The sequence below is a fragment of the Struthio camelus genome, chromosome 5 (genome assembly GCF_040807025.1).
Source record: "Struthio camelus isolate bStrCam1 chromosome 5, bStrCam1.hap1, whole genome shotgun sequence".
NCBI classification, from domain to species: Eukaryota; Metazoa; Chordata; class Aves; order Struthioniformes; family Struthionidae; genus Struthio; species Struthio camelus.
Window position 1 is genome coordinate 3,128,759 of NC_090946.1, and position 21,290 is coordinate 3,150,048.

The 21,290-nt window shown below is 74.7% G+C and overlaps 2 protein-coding genes across 7 annotated transcripts; both read left to right on the plus strand.

The window, feature by feature from the left end:
* Positions 1–4,511: 4,511 nt before the first annotated feature.
* ANKRD13D (ankyrin repeat domain 13D) lies at positions 4,512–12,386 on the plus strand. Of its 5 annotated transcripts, none has more exons than XM_068944133.1 (15): positions 4,512–4,668; positions 5,497–5,632; positions 5,715–5,839; positions 6,236–6,281; positions 6,354–6,497; positions 7,142–7,331; positions 7,663–7,729; positions 7,809–7,890; positions 8,031–8,092; positions 8,184–8,332; positions 8,434–8,591; positions 8,769–8,897; positions 10,108–10,251; positions 10,328–10,407; positions 10,656–12,386. In XM_068944133.1, exons 1-15 carry the CDS (start codon positions 4,579–4,581, stop codon positions 11,319–11,321), a joined length of 2,268 nt encoding a protein of 755 aa, XP_068800234.1. In that variant the 5' UTR covers positions 4,512–4,578; the 3' UTR covers positions 11,322–12,386. The 5 variants fall into 5 exon arrangements, 4 of the variants coding, with proteins under 4 accessions (XP_068800234.1, XP_068800236.1, XP_068800237.1 ...); XM_068944135.1 differs by having other exon boundaries at positions 8,202–8,332; XM_068944136.1 differs by having other exon boundaries at positions 10,088–10,251; positions 10,656–11,026.
* Positions 12,387–12,875: 489 nt separating this feature from the next.
* On the plus strand, positions 12,876–20,866 carry SSH3 (slingshot protein phosphatase 3). 2 transcript variants are annotated; one of them, XM_068944141.1, is made up of 14 exons: positions 12,876–12,981; positions 13,680–13,717; positions 13,939–14,122; positions 14,686–14,804; positions 14,882–14,953; positions 15,034–15,099; positions 16,157–16,351; positions 16,728–16,821; positions 16,955–17,083; positions 17,199–17,245; positions 17,755–17,901; positions 18,985–19,185; positions 19,555–19,798; positions 19,945–20,862. In XM_068944141.1, exons 1-14 carry the CDS (start codon positions 12,925–12,927, stop codon positions 20,659–20,661), a joined length of 2,310 nt encoding a protein of 769 aa, XP_068800242.1. In that variant the 5' UTR covers positions 12,876–12,924; the 3' UTR covers positions 20,662–20,862. The 2 variants fall into 2 exon arrangements, with proteins under 2 accessions (XP_068800242.1, XP_068800243.1); XM_068944142.1 differs by lacking the exon at positions 18,985–19,185 and having other exon boundaries at positions 19,945–20,866.
* The last annotated feature ends 424 nt before the right edge of the window (positions 20,867–21,290 follow it).

The window sequence follows — 21,290 nt, forward strand, 5'->3', positions numbered from 1 at the left end:
GGGGCCCGGGGGGGTCCCGGGAGCCGGCGCTGGGCGGGGACAGGCCCGGGGCCCGGGGGGGTCCCGGTAGCGGGTACTCGGCGGGTGCAGGCCCAGGGCCCGAGTGGGTCCTGGTAGCCGGCGCTCGGCGGGGACAGAGCCGGGGCCGGGGGGGTCCCGGTAGCCGGCGCTCGGCGGGGACAGGCCCGGGGCCCGGGGGGGTCCCGGGAGCCGGCGCTGGGCGGGGACAGGCCCGGGGCCCGGGGGGGTCCCGGTAGCGGGTACTCGGCGGGGACAGGCCCGGGGCCCGAGTGGGTCCTGGTAGCCGGCGCTCGGCGGGGACAGAGCCGGGGCCCGGGGGGTCCTGGTAGCCGGCGCTGGGCGGGGACAGGCCCGGGGCCCGGGGGGGTCCCGGTAGCCGGCGCTCGGCGGGGACAGGCCCGGGGCCCGAGTGGGTCCTGGTAGCCGGCGCTCGGCGGGGACAGGCCCGGGGCCCGGGGGGGTCCCGGTAGCGGGTACTCGGCGGGTGCAGGCCCGGGGCCCGAGTGGGTCCCGGGAGCCGGCGCTCGGCGGGGACAGGCCCGGGGCCGGGGGGGTCCCGGTAGCCGGCGCTCGGCGGGGACAGGCCCGGGGCCCGGGGGGGTCCCGGGAGCCGGCGCTGGGCGGGGACAGGCCCGGGGCCCGGGGGGGTCCCGGTAGCGGGTACTTGGCGGGGACAGGCCCGGGGCCCGAGTGGGTCCTGGTAGCCGGCGCTCGGCGGGGACAGAGCCGGGGCCGGGGGGGTCCCGGTAGCCGGCGCTCGGCGGGGACAGGCCCGGGGCCCGGGGGGGTCCCGGGAGCCGGCGCTCGGCGGGGACAGGCCCGGGGGGGTCCCGGGAGCCGGCGCTCGGCAGGGACAGGCCCGGGGCCCGGGGGGGTCCCGGTAGCGGGTACTCGGCGGGGACAGGCCCGGGGCCCGGGGGGGTCCCGGTAGCGGGTACTCGGCGGGGACAGGCCCGGGGCCCGGGGGGGTCCCGGGAGCCGGTGCTCGGCGGGGACAGAGCCGGGGCCCGGGGGGGTCCCGGGAGCCGGCGCTCGGCGGGGACAGAGCCGGGGCCCGGGGGGGTCCCGGGAGCCGGCGCTCGGCGGGGACAGGCCCGGGGCCCGGGGGGGTCCCGGTAGCCGGCGCTCGGCGGGGACAGGCCCGGGGCCCGGGGGGGTCCCGGTAGCGGGTGCTCGGCGGGGACAGGCCCGGGGCCCGGGGGGGTCCCGGGAGCCGGCGCTCGGCGGGGACAGGCCCGGGGCCCGGGGGGGTCCCGGTAGCGGGTACTCGGCGGGGACAGGCCCGGGGCCCGGGGGGGTCCCGGGAGCCGGTGCTCGGCGGGGACAGGCCCGGGGCCCGGGGGGTCCTGGTAGCCGGCGCTCGGCGGGGACAGGCCCGGGGCCCGGGGGGGTCCCGGTAGCCGGCGCTCGGCGGGGACAGGCCCGGGGCCCGGGGGGGTCCCGGGAGCCGGTGCTCGGCGGGGACAGGCCCGGGGCCCGGGGGGGTCCCGGGAGCCGGCGCTCGGCGGGGACAGGCCCGGGGCCCGGGGGGGTCCCGGTAGCCGGCGCTCGGCGGGGACAGGCCCGGGGCCCGGGGGGGTCCCGGGAGCCGGCGCTCGGCGGGGACAGGCCCGGGGCCCGGGGGGGTCCCGGTAGCCGGCGCTCGGCGGGGACAGGCCCGGGGCCCGGGGGGGTCCCGGTAGCCGGCGCTCGGCGGGGACAGGCCCGGGGCCCGGGGGGGTCCCGGGAGCCGGCGCTCGGCGGGGACAGGCCCGGGGCCCGGGGGGGTCCCGGTAGCCGGCGCTGGGCGGGGACAGGCCCGGGGCCCGGGGGGGTCCCGGGAGCCGGCGCTCGGCGGGGACAGGCCCAGGGCCCGGGGGGGTCCCGGGAGCCGGCGCTCGGCGGGGACAGGCCCGGGGCCCGGGGGGGTCCCGGGAGCCGGCGCTCGGCGGGGACAGGCCCGGGGCCCGGGGGGGTCCCGGGAGCCGGCGCTGGGCGGGGACAGGCCCGGGGCCCGGGGGGGTCCCGGTAGCGGGTACTCGGCGGGTGCAGGCCCAGGGCCCGAGTGGGTCCTGGTAGCCGGCGCTCGGCGGGGACAGAGCCGGGGCCGGGGGGGTCCCGGTAGCCGGTGCTCGGCGGGGACAGGCCCGGGGCCCGGGGGGGTCCCGGGAGCCGGCGCTGGGCGGGGACAGGCCCGGGGCCCGGGGGGGTCCCGGTAGCGGGTACTCGGCGGGGACAGGCCCGGGGCCCGAGTGGGTCCTGGTAGCCGGCGCTCGGCGGGGACAGAGCCGGGGCCCGGGGGGTCCTGGTAGCCGGCGCTGGGCGGGGACAGGCCCGGGGCCCGGGGGGGTCCCGGTAGCCGGCGCTCGGCGGGGACAGGCCCGGGGCCCGAGTGGGTCCTGGTAGCCGGCGCTCGGCGGGGACAGGCCCGGGGCCCGGGGGGGTCCCGGTAGCGGGTACTCGGCGGGTGCAGGCCCGGGGCCCGAGTGGGTCCCGGGAGCCGGCGCTCGGCGGGGACAGGCCCGGGGCCGGGGGGGTCCCGGTAGCCGGCGCTCGGCGGGGACAGGCCCGGGGCCCGGGGGGGTCCCGGGAGCCGGCGCTGGGCGGGGACAGGCCCGGGGCCCGGGGGGGTCCCGGTAGCGGGTACTTGGCGGGGACAGGCCCGGGGCCCGAGTGGGTCCTGGTAGCCGGCGCTCGGCGGGGACAGAGCCGGGGCCGGGGGGGTCCCGGTAGCCGGCGCTCGGCGGGGACAGGCCCGGGGCCCGGGGGGGTCCCGGGAGCCGGCGCTCGGCGGGGACAGGCCCGGGGGGGTCCCGGGAGCCGGCGCTCGGCAGGGACAGGCCCGGGGCCCGGGGGGGTCCCGGTAGCGGGTACTCGGCGGGGACAGGCCCGGGGCCCGGGGGGGTCCCGGTAGCGGGTACTCGGCGGGGACAGGCCCGGGGCCCGGGGGGGTCCCGGGAGCCGGTGCTCGGCGGGGACAGAGCCGGGGCCCGGGGGGGTCCCGGGAGCCGGCGCTCGGCGGGGACAGGCCCGGGGCCCGGGGGGGTCCCAGTAGCCGGCGCTCGGCGGGGACAGGCCCGGGGCCCGGGGGGGTCCCGGTAGCGGGTGCTCGGCGGGGACAGGCCCGGGGCCCGGGGGGGTCCCGGTAGCCGGCGCTGGGCGGGGACAGGCCCGGGGCCCGGGGGGGTCCCGGTAGCCGGCGCTCGGCGGGGACAGGCCCGGGGCCCGGGGGGGTCCCGGTAGCCGGCGCTCGGCGGGGACAGAGCCGGGGCCCGGGGGGGTCCCGGTAGCCGGCGCTCGGCGGGGACAGGCCCGGGGCCCGGGGGGGTCCCGGTAGCCGGCGCTCGGCGGGGACAGGCCCGGGGCCCGGGGGGGTCCCGGGAGCCGGCGCTCGGCGGGGACAGGCCCGGGGCCCGGGCGGGTCCCGGGAGCCGGCGCTCGGCGGGGACAGAGCCGGGGCCCGGGGGGGTCCCGGTAGCCGGCGCTCGGCGGGGACAGGCCCGGGGCCCGGGGGGGTCCCGGGAGCCGGCGCTCGGCGGGGACAGGCCCGGGGCCCGGGGGGGTCCCGGTAGCGGGTACTCGGCGGGTGCAGGCCCGGGGCCCGAGTGGGTCCTGGTAGCTGGCGCTCGGCGGGGACAGAGCCGGGGCCCGGGGGGTCCCGGGAGCCGGCGCTCGGCGGGGACAGGCCCGGGGCCCGGGGGGGTCCCGGTAGCGGGTACTCGGCGGGGACAGGCCCGGGGCCCGGGCGGGTCCCGGGAGCCGGCGCTCGGCGGGGACAGGCCCGAGGCCCGGGGGGGTCCCGGTAGCCGGCGCTCGGCGGGGACAGGCCCGGGGCCCGGGGGGGTCCCAGTAGCGGGTACTCGGCGGGTGCAGGCCCGGGGCCCGAGTGGGTCCTGGTAGCCGGCGCTCGGCGGGGACAGAGCCAGGGCCGGGGGGGTCCCGGGAGCCGGCGCTCGGCGGGGACAGGCCCGGGGCCCGGGGGGGTCCCGGTAGCCGGCGCTCGGCGGGGACAGGCCCGGGGCCCGGGGGGGTCCTGGTAGCCGGCGCTCGGCGGGGACAGGCCCGGGGCCCGGGGGGGTCCCGGTAGCGGGTGCTCGGCGGGGACAGGCCCGGGGCCCGGGGGGGTCCCGGGAGCCGGCGCTCGGCGGGGACAGGCCCGGGGCCCGGGGGGGTCCCGGGAGCCGGCGCTCGGCGGGGACAGGCCCGGGGCCCGGGGGGGTCCTGGTAGCGGGTACTCGGCGGGTGCAGGCCCGGGGCCCGAGTGGGTCCTGGTAGCCGGCGCTCGGCGGGGACAGAGCCGGGGCCCGGGGGGTCCCGGTAGCCGGCGCTCGGCGGGGCAGGCCCGGGGCCCGGGGTCGAGCCGGGGGGCGGGCGCCCCCAGGGGCACCTCCCGGGCCGCCGAGCGCGGCGATCGCGGCGCAGCGCCGCGGGCGCCGGTTCCCGGTGGCGGCCCCGCCCCGCGCCGCCCCGCGCCGCCGCGCTGCGCCGCCGCCGCCGCCGCCGCCGCCCCCGCGCGCAGCCATTGCGGGCAGGCCCGGCGCTGCGGCCCGCTCCGCCGCCCGGGGACATGCCGGCGGGATGGCCCGCTCCGCCGACACCTTCCCGCTGCACCGCCTCGTCTGGCACAACCGGCACCAGGCGCTGGACAGCGCCCTGCGCTCCGGCCGGGTGGGCAGCGGGGGGGCCGGGAGCCCCGGGCATGGCGAGGGGGCGCTGGGAGCTTGGGGGCATGGGGGTGTTCGGGGACGGGGAGCACTGGGGGGGGCTGAGGGCACTGGGCCGGGGGCCCGGGCGGCCGGGAGCACTGGGAGCACCGGGGTAGGGGACTGGGAGCTCGGGGGGAATGGAGTACGGGGGGCACTGGGGGAGACTGGGGGTACGGGGGTGGGGGACTGGGATATTAGGGGCACTGGGAGCACTGAGAGGGGCCGCAGGCCCTGTGGTGAGGTCAGGGAGACGAGGAGCACTGGGAGACTGGGGGGCTGGGGACAGTGGGAGCGCTCGGGGGTGCTGGGGCCCTGGGACGGGGGACTGGGATAGCAGGGGCCAGGGAGAATGGGGCATTGGGAGCACTGGGGGGAGCAGGGGGCACTGGGACAGGGAGACTGGGAGGACTGGGAAACTGGGAGCACTGGGACTGGGGGACTGGGACAGCACTGGGAGAGTAGAAGCCTGGAAACCCTGAGGGTAGTGAGGGACTGGGAGTTTGGGGGCAGTGGGAGCACTGGGGGTACAGGGGCTGGGGGGCTGGGAGGATGGGGGGGCTGGGGGGACTGGGACAGTACGACTGGGGGCCAGGAGGACTTGGGGCCCTGAGGGATGGGACTGGGGGGACAGGGGCCAGCAAAGGACCCAGGGAGCTGGGGAGCCATGGGGGGCCTGGGGCCCACCGGAGCCCTGGGGGAGCCGGCACTGGGGCGGGGGGTACGGCGGACAGCAGGGCACCGCAGGGGTGACGGGGGCCGGCGGCGGCGGTGACCCCGCCGGCGGTCGCAGCATGACGTGGAGCTGACGGACCCCCGCGGCCGGACCCCGCTGGAGCTGGCCGTGTCCCTGGGCCACCTGGAGTCGGTGCGGGTGCTGCTGCGGCACAACGCCAACGTGGGCCGGGAGAACGCCAGCGGCTGGACGGGTAGGCGGGTGGCCCGGCACGGCTGCGGGGGGCGCCGGGGCCGGCGCCGGGGCCGGGCGCTGACGGTGCCCGGTGCCCCCAGTGCTGCAGGAGGCGGTGAGCACGGGCGACCCTGAGATGGTGCAGCTGGTGCTCCAGTACCGCGACTACCAGCGAGCGACGCGGCGGCTCGCCGGCATCCCCGAGCTGCTCAGCAAGCTGCGCCGGGTACGGCCGTGCTCTTGGTGGTGGGGGGGGACTGCCCCCTCCCTGGCACTGGGGACCCCCTTCCCAGCACTGAGCATCCCCCAGCCCTGAGGCTCGGGTGTGCGGAGGCAGCTGGGAGAGCCCCCAGGGCCCCAAAGCCCCCCGGGCCCCAGCAGGACCCCCCTAACCCACCCTAGGACCCTCACTTCCCCTAGGGATCCCTGATCAGCTTCCTCTGCCGGGCCCCCAGCCCCCCCGCCCCGCAAGACCCCAGCAGGGCGTCCCCCCCCCCAGGATCCCATCGGTGACCCCAGTGCCTCCTCGCTGTGAGACCCCCCCATGTCCGCCAAGACCCCCGCAGGGACGCCCCCCTGCAAGCCCCTGCGCGGCTGCTCCGTGACCCCGTCTCTCCTGCAGGCCTCCGACTTCTACGTGGAGATGAAGTGGGAGTTCACGAGCTGGGGTGAGTGGGGGGCCGGCCGAGGCGGCCGCGTGCCCGCCGGGCGCCCGCTGAGGGGGTGCCCGGCGCCCGCAGTGCCCCTGGTCTCCAAGGTGTGCCCCAGCGACGTGTACCGCGTGTGGAAGCGGGGCGAGAGCCTGCGGGTCGACACCACGCTGCTGGGCTTTGAGCACATGACGTGGCAGCGGGGCCGGCGCAGCTACATCTTCAAGGGAGAAGGTCAGCCCCGGCCCCCGGCGGGGGTGGCCCCAGACCCCCAAATACCCCTCAGACACCCCACACCTGCCTTGAGGGTGCCAGGTGCCCCCCTAGGCAGCCCAGGTCCCCCCTGCAGGGACCCTGGGGACCTCATCAGGCTCATCAGGGACCTCAGATCCTGCGTAAGGACCTCGAATCCCCCCTAATCACAGAACCACAGAAGGGTTGAGGTGGGAAGGGACCTCTGGAGATCATCTAGTCCAACCCCCCTGCTCAAGCTGGGTCACCTACAGCAAGTTGCCCAGGACCACGTCCAGATGGCGTTTGAATATTTCCAGGGATGGAGACTCCACTAAGGACCTGAGATGCCCCATAAGGACCTGACATCCCCCGTAGGGACCCCCAAGGCATCCTATACACCCCAAGGGAAGCCAGAGGGGCAGCAACCCAGGGAGCCCTAGGATTGGGCGTATCTTGGTTCCCCAAGATGCCCCAAGACGCTGATCCATCCCCATGACCCACAGGGGGATGGATGGTGGTGATGATGGTGACGGTTGCCCAGGGGAAGCGGGAATCAGGGTGCCCAGCAGTGCCAGGGGAGGGGGTGCACACAGGCAAGACAGTGGTGGTGCCTGGGTGGCCCTGACCCCCGTCCCTGTGTGCAGATGAGGGGGCGGTGGTGATGGAGGTGGACCACGACAAGCAGGTGGTTTACACGGAGACGCTGGCCCTGGCCTTGCACGAGCCTGACCTGCTGCTGGCAGCCATGCAGCCCTCGGAGGAGCACGTGGCCGGGCGGCTCACGTCACCCATCGTCTCCACGCACCTCGACACCAGGAACATCGCCTTTGAGCGGTGAGCCGCGACGGGCCGGGTGGCGGGCGCCGGGCGTGTACGAGGTGAAGGTGCGCCCCACGGGCGAGAGGCGGGCCGGGCGAGCGGGCGTACGCGGGACCCGGGAGAGGAGGCATCTGGCCATGGGCGCTCGTGCTGGGAGGGCCACGCGGCTGCCCCTTGTGCAAGGAGGGCTGCGCCGTGCAAGGGCTTGTGCAAGGCAGGAGCCGGCCCCCACCGCGTGAGGAGGAAGCGGCGCCGTGGGGAAGGAAGCGCCTTGTGCAAGAGGAAGCCCTGCAGGCCAGGGGGGCACGTGGCGCCCGGGGGCTCACAGCTGCCTCCTGCTCCCCAGGAACAAGTCGGGCATCTGGGGCTGGCGCTCGGAGAAGATGGAGGTGGTCAGCGGCTACGAGGCCAAGGTGAGGCCTCACGCTGGGGATGGGGCCGCGCGGGGAGGGGCCCAGGCGTCCTGGCCGTGCTGACCGCCATCCCCGGCAGGTTTACAGCGCCAGCAACGTGGAGCTGGTCACTAAGACGAGGACGGAGCATCTCTCTGACCAGGACAAGTCGCGCAGCAAAGGTGACAGCCCTGTCGGCCAATCGGGGGGAGGGGGGGGGCTGCTGCCCCCATGTCCCTGTGCAAGGCCCGCCCCCCGGTGCAAGGCCCGCCCCCCCAGCAGGTGCCCATCCCCACTTCTCCCGGTCTCTTGCCCCCGGCAGGCTCCAAGACCCCCTTCCACTCCTTCCTGGGCATCGCGCAGCAGCACGGCACCCACAACGGGGTGAGTATCCCGGCCCGGGTGAGTGCCCACGGGGGCATGGGTGCCAGGGGGGGCCCGCGAGGCACCCCGTGGGCACCCGTGGCCGACGCAGGTGCCCCTGGCCCGGCAGGCGCCCGTGCTGCAGGCCGCCAGCCCCACCAACCCCACGGCCATCACCCCCGAGGAGTACTTCGACCCCCACTTCGACCTGGAGGCCCGCAACATCGGGCGCCCCATCGAGATGTCCAGCAAGGTGCAGAGGTGAGGGCCGACCCGCCCCGGGGGCGACAGGGACCCCGGCAGGCGGGCGGGCGGGCGGCGCGTGCCGGGGCGCCCCGTGCCCACGCCGGTGCCGCGGGCAGGTTCAAGGCGACGCTGTGGCTGTGCGAGCAGCACCCGCTGTCGCTGGCGGAGCAGGTGACGCCTATTATCGACCTCATGGCCATCTCCAACGCCCACTTCGCCAAGCTGCGCGACTTCATCAACCTCAAGCTGCCCCCCGGCTTCCCCGTCAAGATCGGTGAGGGCAGGGCCTGTTGGAGGGGTGGGGCTTATGGGGCGGGGCTTATGGGGCAGGGGGGTCCTGGCCCAGCCACAGGAGGGGGAGGAACCAATAGGTGGGTGTGGGCAGGGCCTGTGGGAAGGGGCGGGGCCCGCTGACCCACTGTGCCCCCCCACCGGCCCGCCTGCCCCACAGAGATCCCCCTCTTCCACGTGCTCAACGCCCGCATCACCTTCAGCAACCTGTGCGGGTGCGACCAGCCGCTGGGCTCCGTGCGGGTGTGCGCCTCCGCCGAGCCCCCCGCCGAGCCCCCCGGCCCCGGAGGTGAGAGGGCTGCGGGGTGTCGGGGGTGGGGGGGCGAGAGGGTTCACCCTGGGGTCAGCACATGGATGGCTGCGGGTATGGGGCGCCAGGCACCGTGGGGTGCCCGTGGTGGTGGGGCGCTGCAGGGTGCCCATGGCGGTGGGGCTCTGGGTGCCATAGGGTGCCTGTGGTGGTGGGGCACTGTGGAGTGCCTGTGGTGGTGGGGCGTGGCGGGGTGTCCGTGGTGGTGGGTTGCCGTGGGGTGCCCATGGCAGTGGGGCACCGGGCACCATAGGGTGCCCGTGGTGGTGGGGCGCTGCAGGGTGCCCATGGCGGTGGGGCTCTGGGTGCCATAGGGTGCCTGTGGTGGTGGGGCACTGTGGAGTGCCTGTGGTGGTGGGGCGTGGCGGGGTGTCCATGGTGGTGGGTTGCCGTGGGGTGCCCATGGCAGTGGGGCACCGGGCACCATAGGGTGCCCGTCGTGGTGGGGCGCTGCAGGGTGCCCATGGCAGTGGGGCTCTGGGTGCCATAGGGTGTCTGTGGTGGTGGGTTGCCGTGGGGCGCCATAGGGTGCCCGTGGTGGTAGGGTGCTGCAGGGTGTCCATGGCAGTCAGGTGCTGGACGTCATGGGGTGCCTGCGGTGGTGGGGCGCTGCGCGCCGTGGGCTGCTGTGGTGGTGGGGTGCTGGGTGCTGTGGGGTGCCCATAGTGGTGAGGCAGCAGGTGCCATGGGGTGCCCGTGGTCGTGGGGTGCTGGGTGATGTGGGGTGCCCATGGTGGTGGGATGCCGTGGGGTGCCCATGGTGGTGGGGCACCGGGTGTTGCGGGGTACCCGTGGTGGTGGGGCACCAGGCCCCATAGGGTGCCCATGGTGGTGGGGTGCTGGGCACTGCGGGGTGCCTGTGGTGGTGGGGGCACCATGGGGTTCCAGTGGCAGTGGGCAACCAGGTGCCATGGGGTGCCCATGGTGGTGGGGGCGCCATGGGGTACCTGTGGCAGTGGGGCACCAGGTGCTATGGGGTGCCCATGGTGGTGGGATGCGGCAGGGTGCCCATGGTGGTGGGGCACCAGGTGCCATGGGGTGCAGTGGTGGTGGGTGCCCATGGTGGTGAGGTGCCAGGTGCCATGGGGTACCCGTGGTGGTGGGCTGCCATGGGGTGCCTGTGGCGGTGGGGCGCCGGGCGGTGCCCCAGCGGGTCGGCGGTGCCGCAGGCTGGCCCTTCCCGTGCGAGGTGGAGCCGGGGGTGTTCGAGGTGCCGCAGGGCTACACGGTGCTGGGCGCAGGGCGCAGCGAGCCCCTGCGCGACGAGGACGACGACCTGCTCCAGTTCGCCATCCAGCAGAGCCTCCTGGACGCCGGCACCGAGGCCGACCAGGTTGGGCCCCGCCCCCGCGGCCCGGCCTCGCCCCCGCGGCCCCCCCCCGCTCCCTCACGCCCCGCCCCGCCCGCAGGTCACCATCTGGGAGGCCCTGACCAACACCCGCCCCGGCGCCAACCCGCCCCCCTACGACGAGGACCTGCAGCTGGAGCGGTGAGGGGCCGCCCCGAGGGGCGGGGCTTGAGGCTTCCCCGCCCACCGGGGCGGGGCCACGGGGAGGGAGTTGCAGAAGGGGGTGGGGCCAGAAGGGTGGTGCTTCCGGGGAGGAGGGGCTTTCTGCTCTGGGGGGTGGGCTTTCCCAGGGAACAGGGGGCGGGGCCACCTGCCTGGTGGTGGGCGTGGCCTCCGGGCGGAGGGGGCGTGGCCACCCAAATGAAGGCGGGGCTTGCCCCTCCCCCCAGGGCCCTGCAGGAGAGCATGCTGCTGCAGGCGGGGCCGAGCGCCGGCGGCGGCCCCGGGGCCGCGGGCCCCCCCCCGGGGGGAGGCAGCCCCCCTGCACCGCCGGGCTACGGCAGCTTCGCCGAGCAGCTGCGCCTGGCCATGGCGCTCTCCGAGCGGGAGCAGGAGGAGCGCGAGCGGCGCCGGCGCGAGGAGGACGAGGAGCTCCAGCGCATCCTCCGCCTCTCGCTCACCGACAAGTAGCGCCCAGTCTCGCACGGGGACGCCCGCGCCGGGCACGGCCTCGCACGAGGACAGACCGCCCTGCCGGGCACGGCCTCGCACGAGGACGGACGCCCGCGCCGGGCACGGCCTCGCACGAGGACAGACCACCCCGCCGGGCACGGCCTCGCACGAGGACGGACGCCCGCGCCGGGCACGGCCTCGCACGAGGACAGACCACCCCGCCGGGCACGGCCTCGCACGGGGACGCCCGCGCCGGGCACGGCCTCACACGGGGACAGACCACCCCGCCGGGCACGGCCTCGCACGGGGACGCCCGCGCCGGGCACGGCCTCACACGGGGACAGACCGCCCAGCCGGGCATGGCCTCGCACGAGGACAGACCGCCCCGCCGGGCACGGCCTCGCACGGCGACAGCCTGCCGCGCCAGCCATGGCCTCACATGAGGACAGGCAGGCATGGCCTTGCACGAGGACGGACAGCCCTGCTGGGCTCAGCCTCGCACGGGGGCACCTGTGCCAGGGCACAGCCTCGCACGAGGACAACCTCCGCCAGGCATGGCCTCGCACGAGGATGGACAGCCATGCTGGGCACGGCCTCTCACAGGGATGCCTTGACTTGGGCACGGCCTCACATGGGGACACCTCTACCGGGCACGGCCTCGCGCGAGGACGGACAGCCCCACTGGGCACGGCCTCGCACGGGGATGCCTCCATCTAGGCACAGCCCCCCCGTGAGCATGCCCTGACTGGGGCACAGCCCTGCGTGGGGAGCCCCCCCCCAAAGTGGGTGCAGCCCCCACGTGGGGGGACTGATCCAGGGATCCTCCTACCCCTGGGACTCCCTGATGCAGGGATCCCCTCATGCTGGGCTGGAAGCCTCAGCCCGGGGACCTCTGATCCGGGGACCTCTGCCCCCAGGACACCCCTATCCCAGGGACCCCCCCCACCCCTTTGGTGTTGTATTTTACCCCCACGTGTGGGGCAGGGGAAACCCATCTAAAACATGCACCTCCCCTCGCTGTTTAAAGGCACCCATTTGAACCCGGACATTTGGGGGGCTGGGGGCCCAAAGACGGACATTTGGGGACCCCCAGGCCATGTCTCTGGGTGGTGGCAGCAGGGTCGGGGGAGCTTGGTGTGTGTGTGTATGTATACATATATATACATATATATTCAGATATATGTACATATATATATATATGTATAGGTATATGGAGGGTGAGCAGATAGCACCAGGAGGCGGGACCTGTGGAAAGGGGTGGAGCCTAGATAAGGGGGAGGAGCCTAGATAAGGGGCGGAGTCAGCAAGCCTGTAGGTGGCCCCGGGGGGGATCTCATGGGGTTTCCGTCTCCTCTGGATGCCCCAGTGTGGCTCCGCGCCCCCGTTCTCCCCCTTCCCCAGCTTAATTTATTTAATTTATATCTCTCGGGGTGGCCCCGAGGCAGGGAGGGCCGCGGGGCCGGATGGAGCCCTCCACCGGAGGGAAAGCAAAGAAAGAGCAAAGCCGAGCCGAGCCTCCGCCTCTCTCTGCAGCCGCCGCGGGGGCTCAGCCCCTGCCGCGCCCGGGGCTCCGGGGAAACGGGGGGTGGCGGCTCAGGGCGCCCCGCGGTGCCGGGCCGCGGGGGATCCCGGGTGCTGGGGATCGGGTGGGGAGGTGGATCCGGGGGCGGGGGGGTGCCAGGTGAGTCCCGGGAACGGCAGGGCAGATGCCGGGCGTCGCAGGGAGGCGGCGCGGGGAAGAGCCGAGAGGACGCCGGGCGCCGGGAATATCCCGGGCAGCCGTCGGGGGCGGCCGGGGCGCTGCGGCTGCGGGGGGGTACCGGGCACCGGGCGCCGGTCGGGGGGACCCCAGAGACGGCGCAGGGCGCCAAGAGGGTCGCAGGCACCGGGGGGTCCTGGCGGGGTCCCGAGCACCGGCCACCCGGGCCGGGGCCGGGGCGCCCGGGGACGAGGGCGGGCTGCGGGCGCCGGGGCGGAGCCGGCCGGGCCGGGCCGGGCCGGGCGGGGCGGCGGCGGCGGCGGCGCTTCCTGGGTCGGCGGTGCCCCATGGCGCTGGTGACCGTGCGGCGGGCGGCGGCGGGCTCGGCCGGGGGCCCCGGCGCGGTGAGTGCGGGCCGGGCCGGGGCGGCGGGGCCGCCTGGCTGCGGCCGGGTTGGCGGGGGGGGGGGTATGGGCTGTCCCAGTTGGTCCCAGTAGGAAGTGTGGGCTGTCCCAGTTGCTGTCCCGGCTGCTCCCCAAGGTGGTTTTGGGGGGGGAGGGGTTGGGACGTCCCGGGTGCGCCGGTGCTCCCCGTGCGAGGGACCCCATCGGGGTGTGCCGCCCCCCCGGCGCCCTGCAGGCGGCCGGCTTGTCCCCAGCATCGTGGAGGGGCTGCCGCGCCCCGCGGTGCCGGCAGGCGCTGGCCCCTGCTGGCCTCCGCCTGGGTGCAGGACCTCCCAGTACCCCCCCCCCCCAAACTAACTACTGGGCCTTATCAGGGCGCACAGCCCAGGGCACTTCCGCCGGGCAGCCCCCGGGCTGGGGGGGCCGGGACAGGCTGCCCCGGGATCCACCCGCAGGCACCTGCCCCCCCCCTCCCCGGAGGACACACTGCCCCCCCCCACCCCGCCGGGGGGGACCCCATTTTGCTGGGGGGGAGGGTGAGTTTGGCAGGGCACTGGTCCAGCTGTGCTCACCCCAGTGCCAGGCAGGACGTCCCCGGGGTGGGGGCGGTGGGAGAGGTGCTGGGGGCTCGCCAGGGGCAGGGGCAATGCCCTTCCCGCGGGGTAACGTTTCCGCCCCCCCCCAAATGCACTTTTTAGGAGGAAGATGTGCCCAGGCGTGGCCGGCTGCAGCGGCGGTGAGAACGGGCCCCGAAACTTTGGGGGGGGGTGGCCAGGGTGCTGCTGGGGTGGGGAACAGCCCCGGGGACCCCTGGAAGAGCTTCCTGGAGTCTCCTGGGCTGCTCCGCCCCCTCCACCCCCACACCGAGCGCTTTGGGGGGCTCCCTGCCCCCGAGCCCCCCGCCACCGCGCCAGCGGCCGCCCCGGGCCCACGGCGCCGTGCCCTGCCGCCCCGCAGGCAGAGCTTCGCCGTGGTCAAGGGGGCTGCGCTGCTGCTGCCTGCGGAGGAGCCGCCCGAGGCCGAGGCAGCCCCAGCAGCGCCCCCCTGCCCGGCAGCGCCCCCCTGCCCGGCGCCCGGACGGCAGGAGCAGCACCTGGAGCTCATGATGCAGCTGCTGCGCCCGCAGGACGCCGTCCGGCTGGTAGGGCCTGGGGGCGAGGGGCGGGGCCTGGGCACCAGCATGGCCAAGGGGAGAGGGGGAGCTGGAAGGGGGTGGGGCCTGTACACCAGCCTGGCCAATGGGAGAGGGGGAGCTGGAAGGGGGTGGGGCCTGGACACCAGCCTGGCCAATGGGAGATGGGGTACTGGGAGGGGGCAGGGCCTGGGCACCAGCCTGGCCAATGGGAGATGGGGTGCTGGGAGGGGGTGTGGCCTGGGCACCAGCCTGGCCAATGGGAGATGGGGTGCTGGGAGGGGGCGTGGCCTGGGCACCAGCCTGGCCAATGGGAGATGGGGTGCTGGGAGGGGGTGTGGCCTGGGCACCAGCACAGCCAATGGGAGATGGGGTGCTGAGAGGGGGTGTGGCCTGGGCACCAGCACAGCCAATGGGAGAGGGGGTGCTGGAGGGGGTGGGGCCTGTAGTGGGGCCCTGCCCCTGCCCAATGGGGTGGTATGGGTGGGGCTTGCTGCAGGCCCCACCCCTGCCTGGTGGGGCTGTGTGGGCGGAGCATGCTGCAGGCCCACCCTGACACGCTCCGCCCCCAGGCAGTGCGGCTGGAGTCGGCACGGCCCCGGCGGATCCGGTACCTGCTGGTGGTGCGGCCCGAGGAGGCAGGTGCCGAGGGGCAGACGGCGCTGCTGGGTGTGGACTTCCCGCATGAGGGGTGAGCGGGGCCGGGGCACGCCGGGGTGCCGGGACGGGGGTGCCGGGGCCCCGCTAAACCTCTGCTGCTGCTCCCAGTGCCGCCAGCTGCACCCTGGGCATGGTGCTGCCCCTCTGGAGCGACACCCAGGTCTTCCTCGACGGCGACGGGTAAGGGCCGCCGTGGGGCTGGGGCTGGGGGTGGGGTGGGGCGCCCACTCCTGACCCCCGTCTCTCCCTGCGGGGCCCAGGGGCTTCAGCGTGACATCCGGGGGGCAGACCCGCATCTTCAAGCCCATCTCGGTCCAGACCATGTGGTGAGCGAGTCCAGCCCTGCAGCTGGTGGGCACCGCGTGGGCACGGGGCATGGCCGTGGGTCTGGGTGCGCGGGCACCTGGCCGTTCGGGCACAGCTGTGGGCGTGGGGCAGGTGGGCGCTTGGGCCGTGGGAACAGCAGCAGCATTCGGGCTGTGTCGCGGCCACGGGATACATAAGCTGGGGTGAAGGGAGGTGGCACCTGGAGGGGCATGCTAGAAGGGACGTGTTGGCACTGCCCTGGGGAGATGCCACGGTCATGCCTGGCAGTGGGTGGCATGCATGCAGCTGTTAGGTGACCACAGTGATGGGTGCCCGCGGTGGTGGGTGCTCATGATGCCACGTGGCTGTGGTAGCAGGTGCCTGCAATGGTAGGCATCTGCTGTGGCGGATGTCCAAGGTAGTGGGTGCCCATGGTCCCAGGTGCCCATAGTGATGGGATCCCATGGTCGTGGGTGCCTGTGGTCATGGGTGCCTATGGTCCCAGGTGCTCACGGTGCTGGGTGCCCAGAGTGCCCGGTGGCTGAAGTGGTGGGTGCCCATGGTGGTTGGTGCCTGTGGTGGTGGGTGCCCATGATGGTGGGTACCCAAGGTCCTAGGTGCCTGTGGTGGTGGGTGCCCATGGTGGTGGGTGCCCATGGTGGTTGGTGCTTGTGGTGGTGGGTACCCATGGTCCTAGGTGCCTATGATGGTGGGTACCCTGGTGGTTGGTGCCTGTGGTGGTGGGTACCCATGGTCCTAGGTGCCTGTGATGGTGGGTGTCCATGATGGTGGGTACCCTGGTGGTTGGTGTCTGTGGTGGTGGGTACCCATGGTCCTAGGTGCCTGTGGTGGTGGGTGCCCATGATGGTGGGTACCCTGGTGGTTGGTGCCTGTGGTCGTGGGTACCCATGGTCCTAGGTGCCTGTGGTGGTGGGTGCCCATGATGGTGGGTGTCCATGGTGGTTGGTGCTTGTGGTCGTGGGTACCCAAGGTCCTAGGTGCCTGTGGTGGTGGGTATGCATGGTCCCAGGTGCCCGCGGTGCTGGGTGCCCAGGGTGCCAGGTGCCTGTCGCGCAGGGCAGTGCTGCAGGAGCTGCACCGGGCCTGCAGCGAGGCGGCCCGCGGGGGGCACATCCCCGGGGGCCCGACGCTGGCCTGGGCCCGGGACTACGCGGCGGCCGTGGCCTCGGAGCAGAGCTGCATCAACGAGTGGCTGGCAATGGCTGACCTGGAGTCCGTGCGGCCCGGCTCACCCCCGCTGCCTGCCCCTGGGTATGCCCCGCCCCCAAGCCCTCCCCCCACACCCACTGGCCAATCGGCAGGGGGCTGGCACTGGGAGCTCATTGGCTGGGGACTGGCTTGGTGTTGTGTGGGGCAGAGGGGGAGGGGCTTGCAGTGAAGGGGCAGGGCTTGTGGCAAAGGGGAGGGGCTTCTGTTTATGGTGAGGGTGGGGCCTGGGAGCTGGGGGTGTGGCTTATGAAAGGGTGGAGGCTGCTCATAGAGGAGAGGTAGGTGGGGCTGAAAGGGGTTGGGCAGAGCCTCCAGTCAGGGCAGGGCCATGAGTTGAAGGGGTGGAGCCAGGGGTGGTCCTTGGCAGGGGGCGGGGCTCGGGGCAGGCAAGTGCCTGCTGACGGGCGGTGGGCGCCAGGCCGGCGGCACCGGAGCTGACGGAGCAGGCGGTGCGGGCCCTGCTCCGGGACGTCATGGCCACCATGGACCTGGAGAGCGTCACCTCCAAGGAGGTGGGTGCGGGCTGGGCAGCGCCCCCCCAGGGTGCCCCATGCCCTGTCCCCAGGCAGGTGGCCTTGGTGGCCCTGGTGCCAGGGCAGGGCACACGGGTGCCCCCTGGGCCTCACGCGGAGGGTGACTGCCCAGGTGCGGACAGAGCTGGAGCGCCGCACGGGGCACAGCCTGGCCCAGCACAAGGACTTCATTGACAACGAGATGCTGCTGGTGTTGGCGCAGATGGACCGGCCCTCCCGCATCTTCCCGCACCTCTACTTGGTGGGCCCTGGGGCATGGCGGGGGGTGGCACAGGGTGGGGCTGCGGTGCGGGCACCCGGGGCCAGGCAGTGGGCAGTGCCTGTCCCCGTCCCGTCACCCGCTCTCGCCTGTGCAGGGCTCCGAGTGGAACGCAGCCAACCTGGAGGAGCTACAGCAGAACCGGTGAGTGGGGCCACGGGAGCCCCACCATGGGGCACGGGGCGTCGTGGGGTGTCCATTGGGGCGGGCCTGGGGATGTCATTGGGCACCCACCTGGGGGGGCCTGGGGATGTCTTGGGGCCCCCAACTGGGTGAGCACAGGGGCATCATGAGGCACCCAGCTGGGTGGCATGGGGACATCATGGAGCACCCGGTTCAGTGGGTGTGGGGTTGTCATGGGGCACCCAGCGGGGTGGTCATGAGGGCATCACGGAGCATGGGCACGTTGTGTTTACGGGGCAGCTAGTGAGGTGGGCACTGGGCATCGCAGGGCACCCAGGGATGCACCAGCCAGAGGGTGGGTGTGAGGCCTTGCAGGGCACCCTTGGGAGGCCTCCTGGGGCTCCCACAGTGAGGGCATGGGGCATCAAGGGGTGCAGCATGGCACACCCAGCAGGGCACTCGCACAGCCCCACTCCTCTGTGCCCACTGCGCCCCTCGTGCCAGGGTGCCTATGTCCCCTGCATCTGCAGGGTCACCCACATCCTCAACGTGGCACGGGAGATCGACAACTTCTTCCCGGCGCTGTTCACGTACATGAACGTGCGGGTGTACGACGAGGACACGGCCCAGCTCCTGCCCCACTGGAATGACACCTTCCTCTTCCTCTCTCACGTGCGGTGAGCGTGGCCAGGCATAGCGGGGGACGCAGATGGGCATGGTGGGGCAGGGGGCAGCAGGTGACACAAGGGGGCTGAGGGGCACCAAGGGGCACGGCCTGGGGCTGGGGGGCAGAACTGGGGTGGGAAGGGGGCACTGGTGGGTGTATGGTGCCCAGGGAGGCAGGAGGGCACTAGTGGGCACTGGGAGCCCTGGGGACCTGGGTCCAAGGGCACTGGGAGCCCTAGGGGATGAGGATACTGGGGACACTGGGACTCCTGGGAGATGGAGTCCTTTGGGGACACTAGGAGCATGGGAGACCTGGGTCCAAGGGCACTGAGAGCCCTGGGGGATGGAAGCCCTGAGGACACTGGGAGCACTGGAGACCTGGGTGGGTCCAAGGGCACTGGGAGCCCTGGGGGATGGGATCCCTGAGGACACTGGGAGCACTGGATTCTTGGGTCCAAGGGCACTGGGAGCACTGAGGGACTGGATCCTGAGGATACTGGGAACCCTGGGAGAGGAGTTCCCTTGGGGACACTAGGAGCATGGGGGACCTGGGTCTAAGGGCACTGGGAGCTCTGGGGACTGGGGTCTAAGGGCACTGGGAGCACTGGATTCTTGGGTCCAAGGGCACTGGGAGCACTGAGGGACTGGATCCTGAGGATGCTGGGAGCCCTGGGAGATGAGGATATTGGGGACACTGGGACTCCTGGGAGATGGAGTCCTTTGGGGACACTAGGAGCATGGGAGACCTGGGTCCAAGGGCACTGAGAGCCCTGGGGGACTGGATCACAAGGATACTGGGAGCCCTGGGAGAGGAGGTCCCTTGGGGACACTAGGAGCATGGGGGACCTGGGTCCAAGGGCACTGGGAGCTCTGGATTCTTGGGTCCAAGGGCACTGGGAGCATGGAGGGACTGAATCCTGAGGATGCTGGGAGCCCTGGGAGATGGGTTCCCTGGGGACTCTAGGAGCATGGGGGACCTGGGTCCAAGGGCACTGGGAGCCCTGGGGGCCGAGGTCCCTGGGGACACTGGGAGCCCCGGGGTGCCCAGGAGCCGCAGGGCCCCGGGAGCCCAGGAGCGCTGACGGCCGCGGCAGGGCCCAGCAGGGCCGGGTGCTGGTGCACTGCCGGATGGGGCTGAGCCGCTCGGCGGCCACGGTGCTGGCCTACGCCATGAAGGAGTTCGGGTGGCCCCTGGAGCGGGCGCTGCGGCACGTCCGGCACTGCCGCCCCGGAGTTGTGCCCAACCCCGGCTTCATGCGCCAGCTTGACTTCTACCAGGGCATCCTGCAGGCCAGGTGGGGCCCGGGTCACTGGGGGTGGGTGGAGCCTGGTGGGGCCATGCCCCTTCGGGTGAGGGGTGGGCCCAGTGAAAGCCACACCCCCAACCTACTGGAAAGACTATTGGGTGGTGCCTGGGCTGGCCACGCCCCTTGTCAAGGGGGGCGTGGTGATGGGGAGGGCCCAGGCAGCTGCTAGGGCTCGGCTGGGGGAGGGCGGAGACAGGCAGAAGCCCCGCCCTCACTCTGGCAGGCCATTGGCTCAGCACAGGACAGAGGAGGGAGGGGGTGGGGTGCCCTGTGAGGGGGCGGGGCCGAGGCTGGGAGCCCCGCCCCCTGCGGCGGGGGCGGGGCCGAGGCTGAGGACCCGCGGGGCGTGTGGCGCAGCCGGCACAGCAGCCTGTGGGAGCCGAAGGCGGCGGAGCGGGCGGCGGAGCCGGAGGAGGGCCGCGAGGCCGCGCCGGGGGACGAGGGCGACGGCTCCCCGTCCCCGCCGCCCCCAGGGCCGGAGGAGGGCGGCGGGCGGCTGGCGGGGCTGGGGGCGGCAGAGGCCCCCCGGCGCCCCCGCATCTCCCTCTGCGCCGTCATGCGGAGCATCAGCCAGATGGAGCCCCCCGAGCTGGACGGGGAGGTGAGCGCTGGGGGGGGGGGGGGGGGGGGGGGGGCGGGGGGGGGGGGACGTGGTGGGGGGGCAGGACGAGGACTGCAGGGAGGGGGGGACGGGGTGGGCCCGAGGGTGCCGCGGCCCTGTCTGGAGGCCTGTCCGCCCCCCCGCAGGTGTTCGAGGCCGCGCCGCGGGGCAGCCCCCCGTCGTGCCCCACGGAGGAGGCGGGGGGTCCCGGGGGCCGAGGCCGAGGCGAGCAGCAGCCGGCGGTGGCGGGGCACCAGCGCCCCTCCGAGGGCGCTGCCCCAGCGCGCCCCCCGGCAGCCCGGCCCTCCTCCCGGCCTCGGCGCGTGGTGCGCCAGGCCAGCCTGGATGGGGGCCCCGCCCCCGGGGACGGCTCCGGCCCCGCCCCTGATGCCACACCCTGTGGGGGTGCTGCCCCGGGCCCCGCCCCTTCCCCTGGCCCCGCCCCCATCCCGGGCCCCGCCCCTTCCTCTGGCCCTGCCCCCAGCCATGACCCCACCCCTTCCCCTGCCCCGCTCCCCTCCTCTGACCCCGCCCCTTCTGGCTCCACCCCCAGCTGCACCTCCAGTCCTGACCCCACCCTGCTCTCTACCTCTGGCCCCGCCCCTTCATCTGGCCCCGCCCCCTGCCCTGACCCTGCCCTGCTCCCCACCTCTGGTCCCACCGCCTGCCCCACCCCCTGCCCTGACCCTGCCCTGCTCCCCACCTCTGGTCCCACCGCCTGCCCCACCTCCAGCCCTGACCCTGCCCTGCTCCCCACCTCTGGCTCCGCCCCCTGCCCCGCCTCCACCCCTGCCCCGCCCCTGCCCCCCACCAGCCCCCTTCCCCCTAACCCCGGGGGCACTGCCCACATAGGGGAGCCATAGGGGAGGGGGGCGGAGCCTGTGCATACTGGAGGCGGAGCCAGAGGAGCTGTCCCTGCCCCCCCTCCCCTCCACACACACACACTGCCTGCACTTTGGGGGCAGGGGTGGCGCCACCTCGCCCGCCCCCCACACCGCCCTGCTGTGCCATGGGCACCCAGCACCAGCACCCACCAGCCTGAGAATAAAGAGTGGAAACGGCCACCCCTGGTCCTGGGATGACCGCGGCGGGGTGCTGTGGCCGGGGCAGCTGGCTTTGGGGGTGCGGGGGGGGGGGGACACAAGGTGGGGCTCTTCCGCAGTGCCCCAAGCCCATGGCCACGTGGGGAGCTACGCGTGTCCTCAGTAGTGACCAGAGTGAACGCGCGGGGTGCAGGGGGGAGCCTTCTCCCGTGTGTGGCCAGCCGGCCTGCCGCCCCCTCCCCGCAAGCGCGCGCGGATTTCGGCAGCGGGGGGTGGCAGCCCCCCTCAGGCCGGGGAGCGGCTGCGCACTACACTACCCAGCCGCTTGCGCGCCGCCGACCCCGACAGCCGTCCGGCGTTGCTGCCCGCGCGGCCGCATGGGAAATGTAGTCCGGCGCCTGGGCGGCGCGCCGGCCACTCAGGCGCCATCTTGTGCGCGGGGGAGGCGC

Excerpts from the sequence above, each read along its gene's own strand:
- SSH3 (XM_068944141.1), top strand. The coding sequence starts at position 12,925 with ATGGCGCTGGTGACCGTGCGGCGGGCGGCGGCGGGCTCGGCCGGGGGC. Across the intron at positions 17,246-17,754 it reads GAGGAGCTACAGCAGAACCG|GGTCACCCACATCCTCAACG; the intron begins GTGAGTGGGGCC and ends CTGCATCTGCAG. Across the intron at positions 17,902-18,984 it reads CTCTTCCTCTCTCACGTGCG|GGCCCAGCAGGGCCGGGTGC; the intron begins GTGAGCGTGGCC and ends CGGCCGCGGCAG.
- ANKRD13D (XM_068944133.1), top strand. The coding sequence starts at position 4,579 with ATGGCCCGCTCCGCCGACACCTTCCCGCTGCACCGCCTCGTCTGGCAC. Across the intron at positions 6,282-6,353 it reads GTGGGAGTTCACGAGCTGGG|TGCCCCTGGTCTCCAAGGTG; the intron begins GTGAGTGGGGGG and ends CGGCGCCCGCAG. Across the intron at positions 7,332-7,662 it reads AGGAACATCGCCTTTGAGCG|GAACAAGTCGGGCATCTGGG; the intron begins GTGAGCCGCGAC and ends CCTGCTCCCCAG.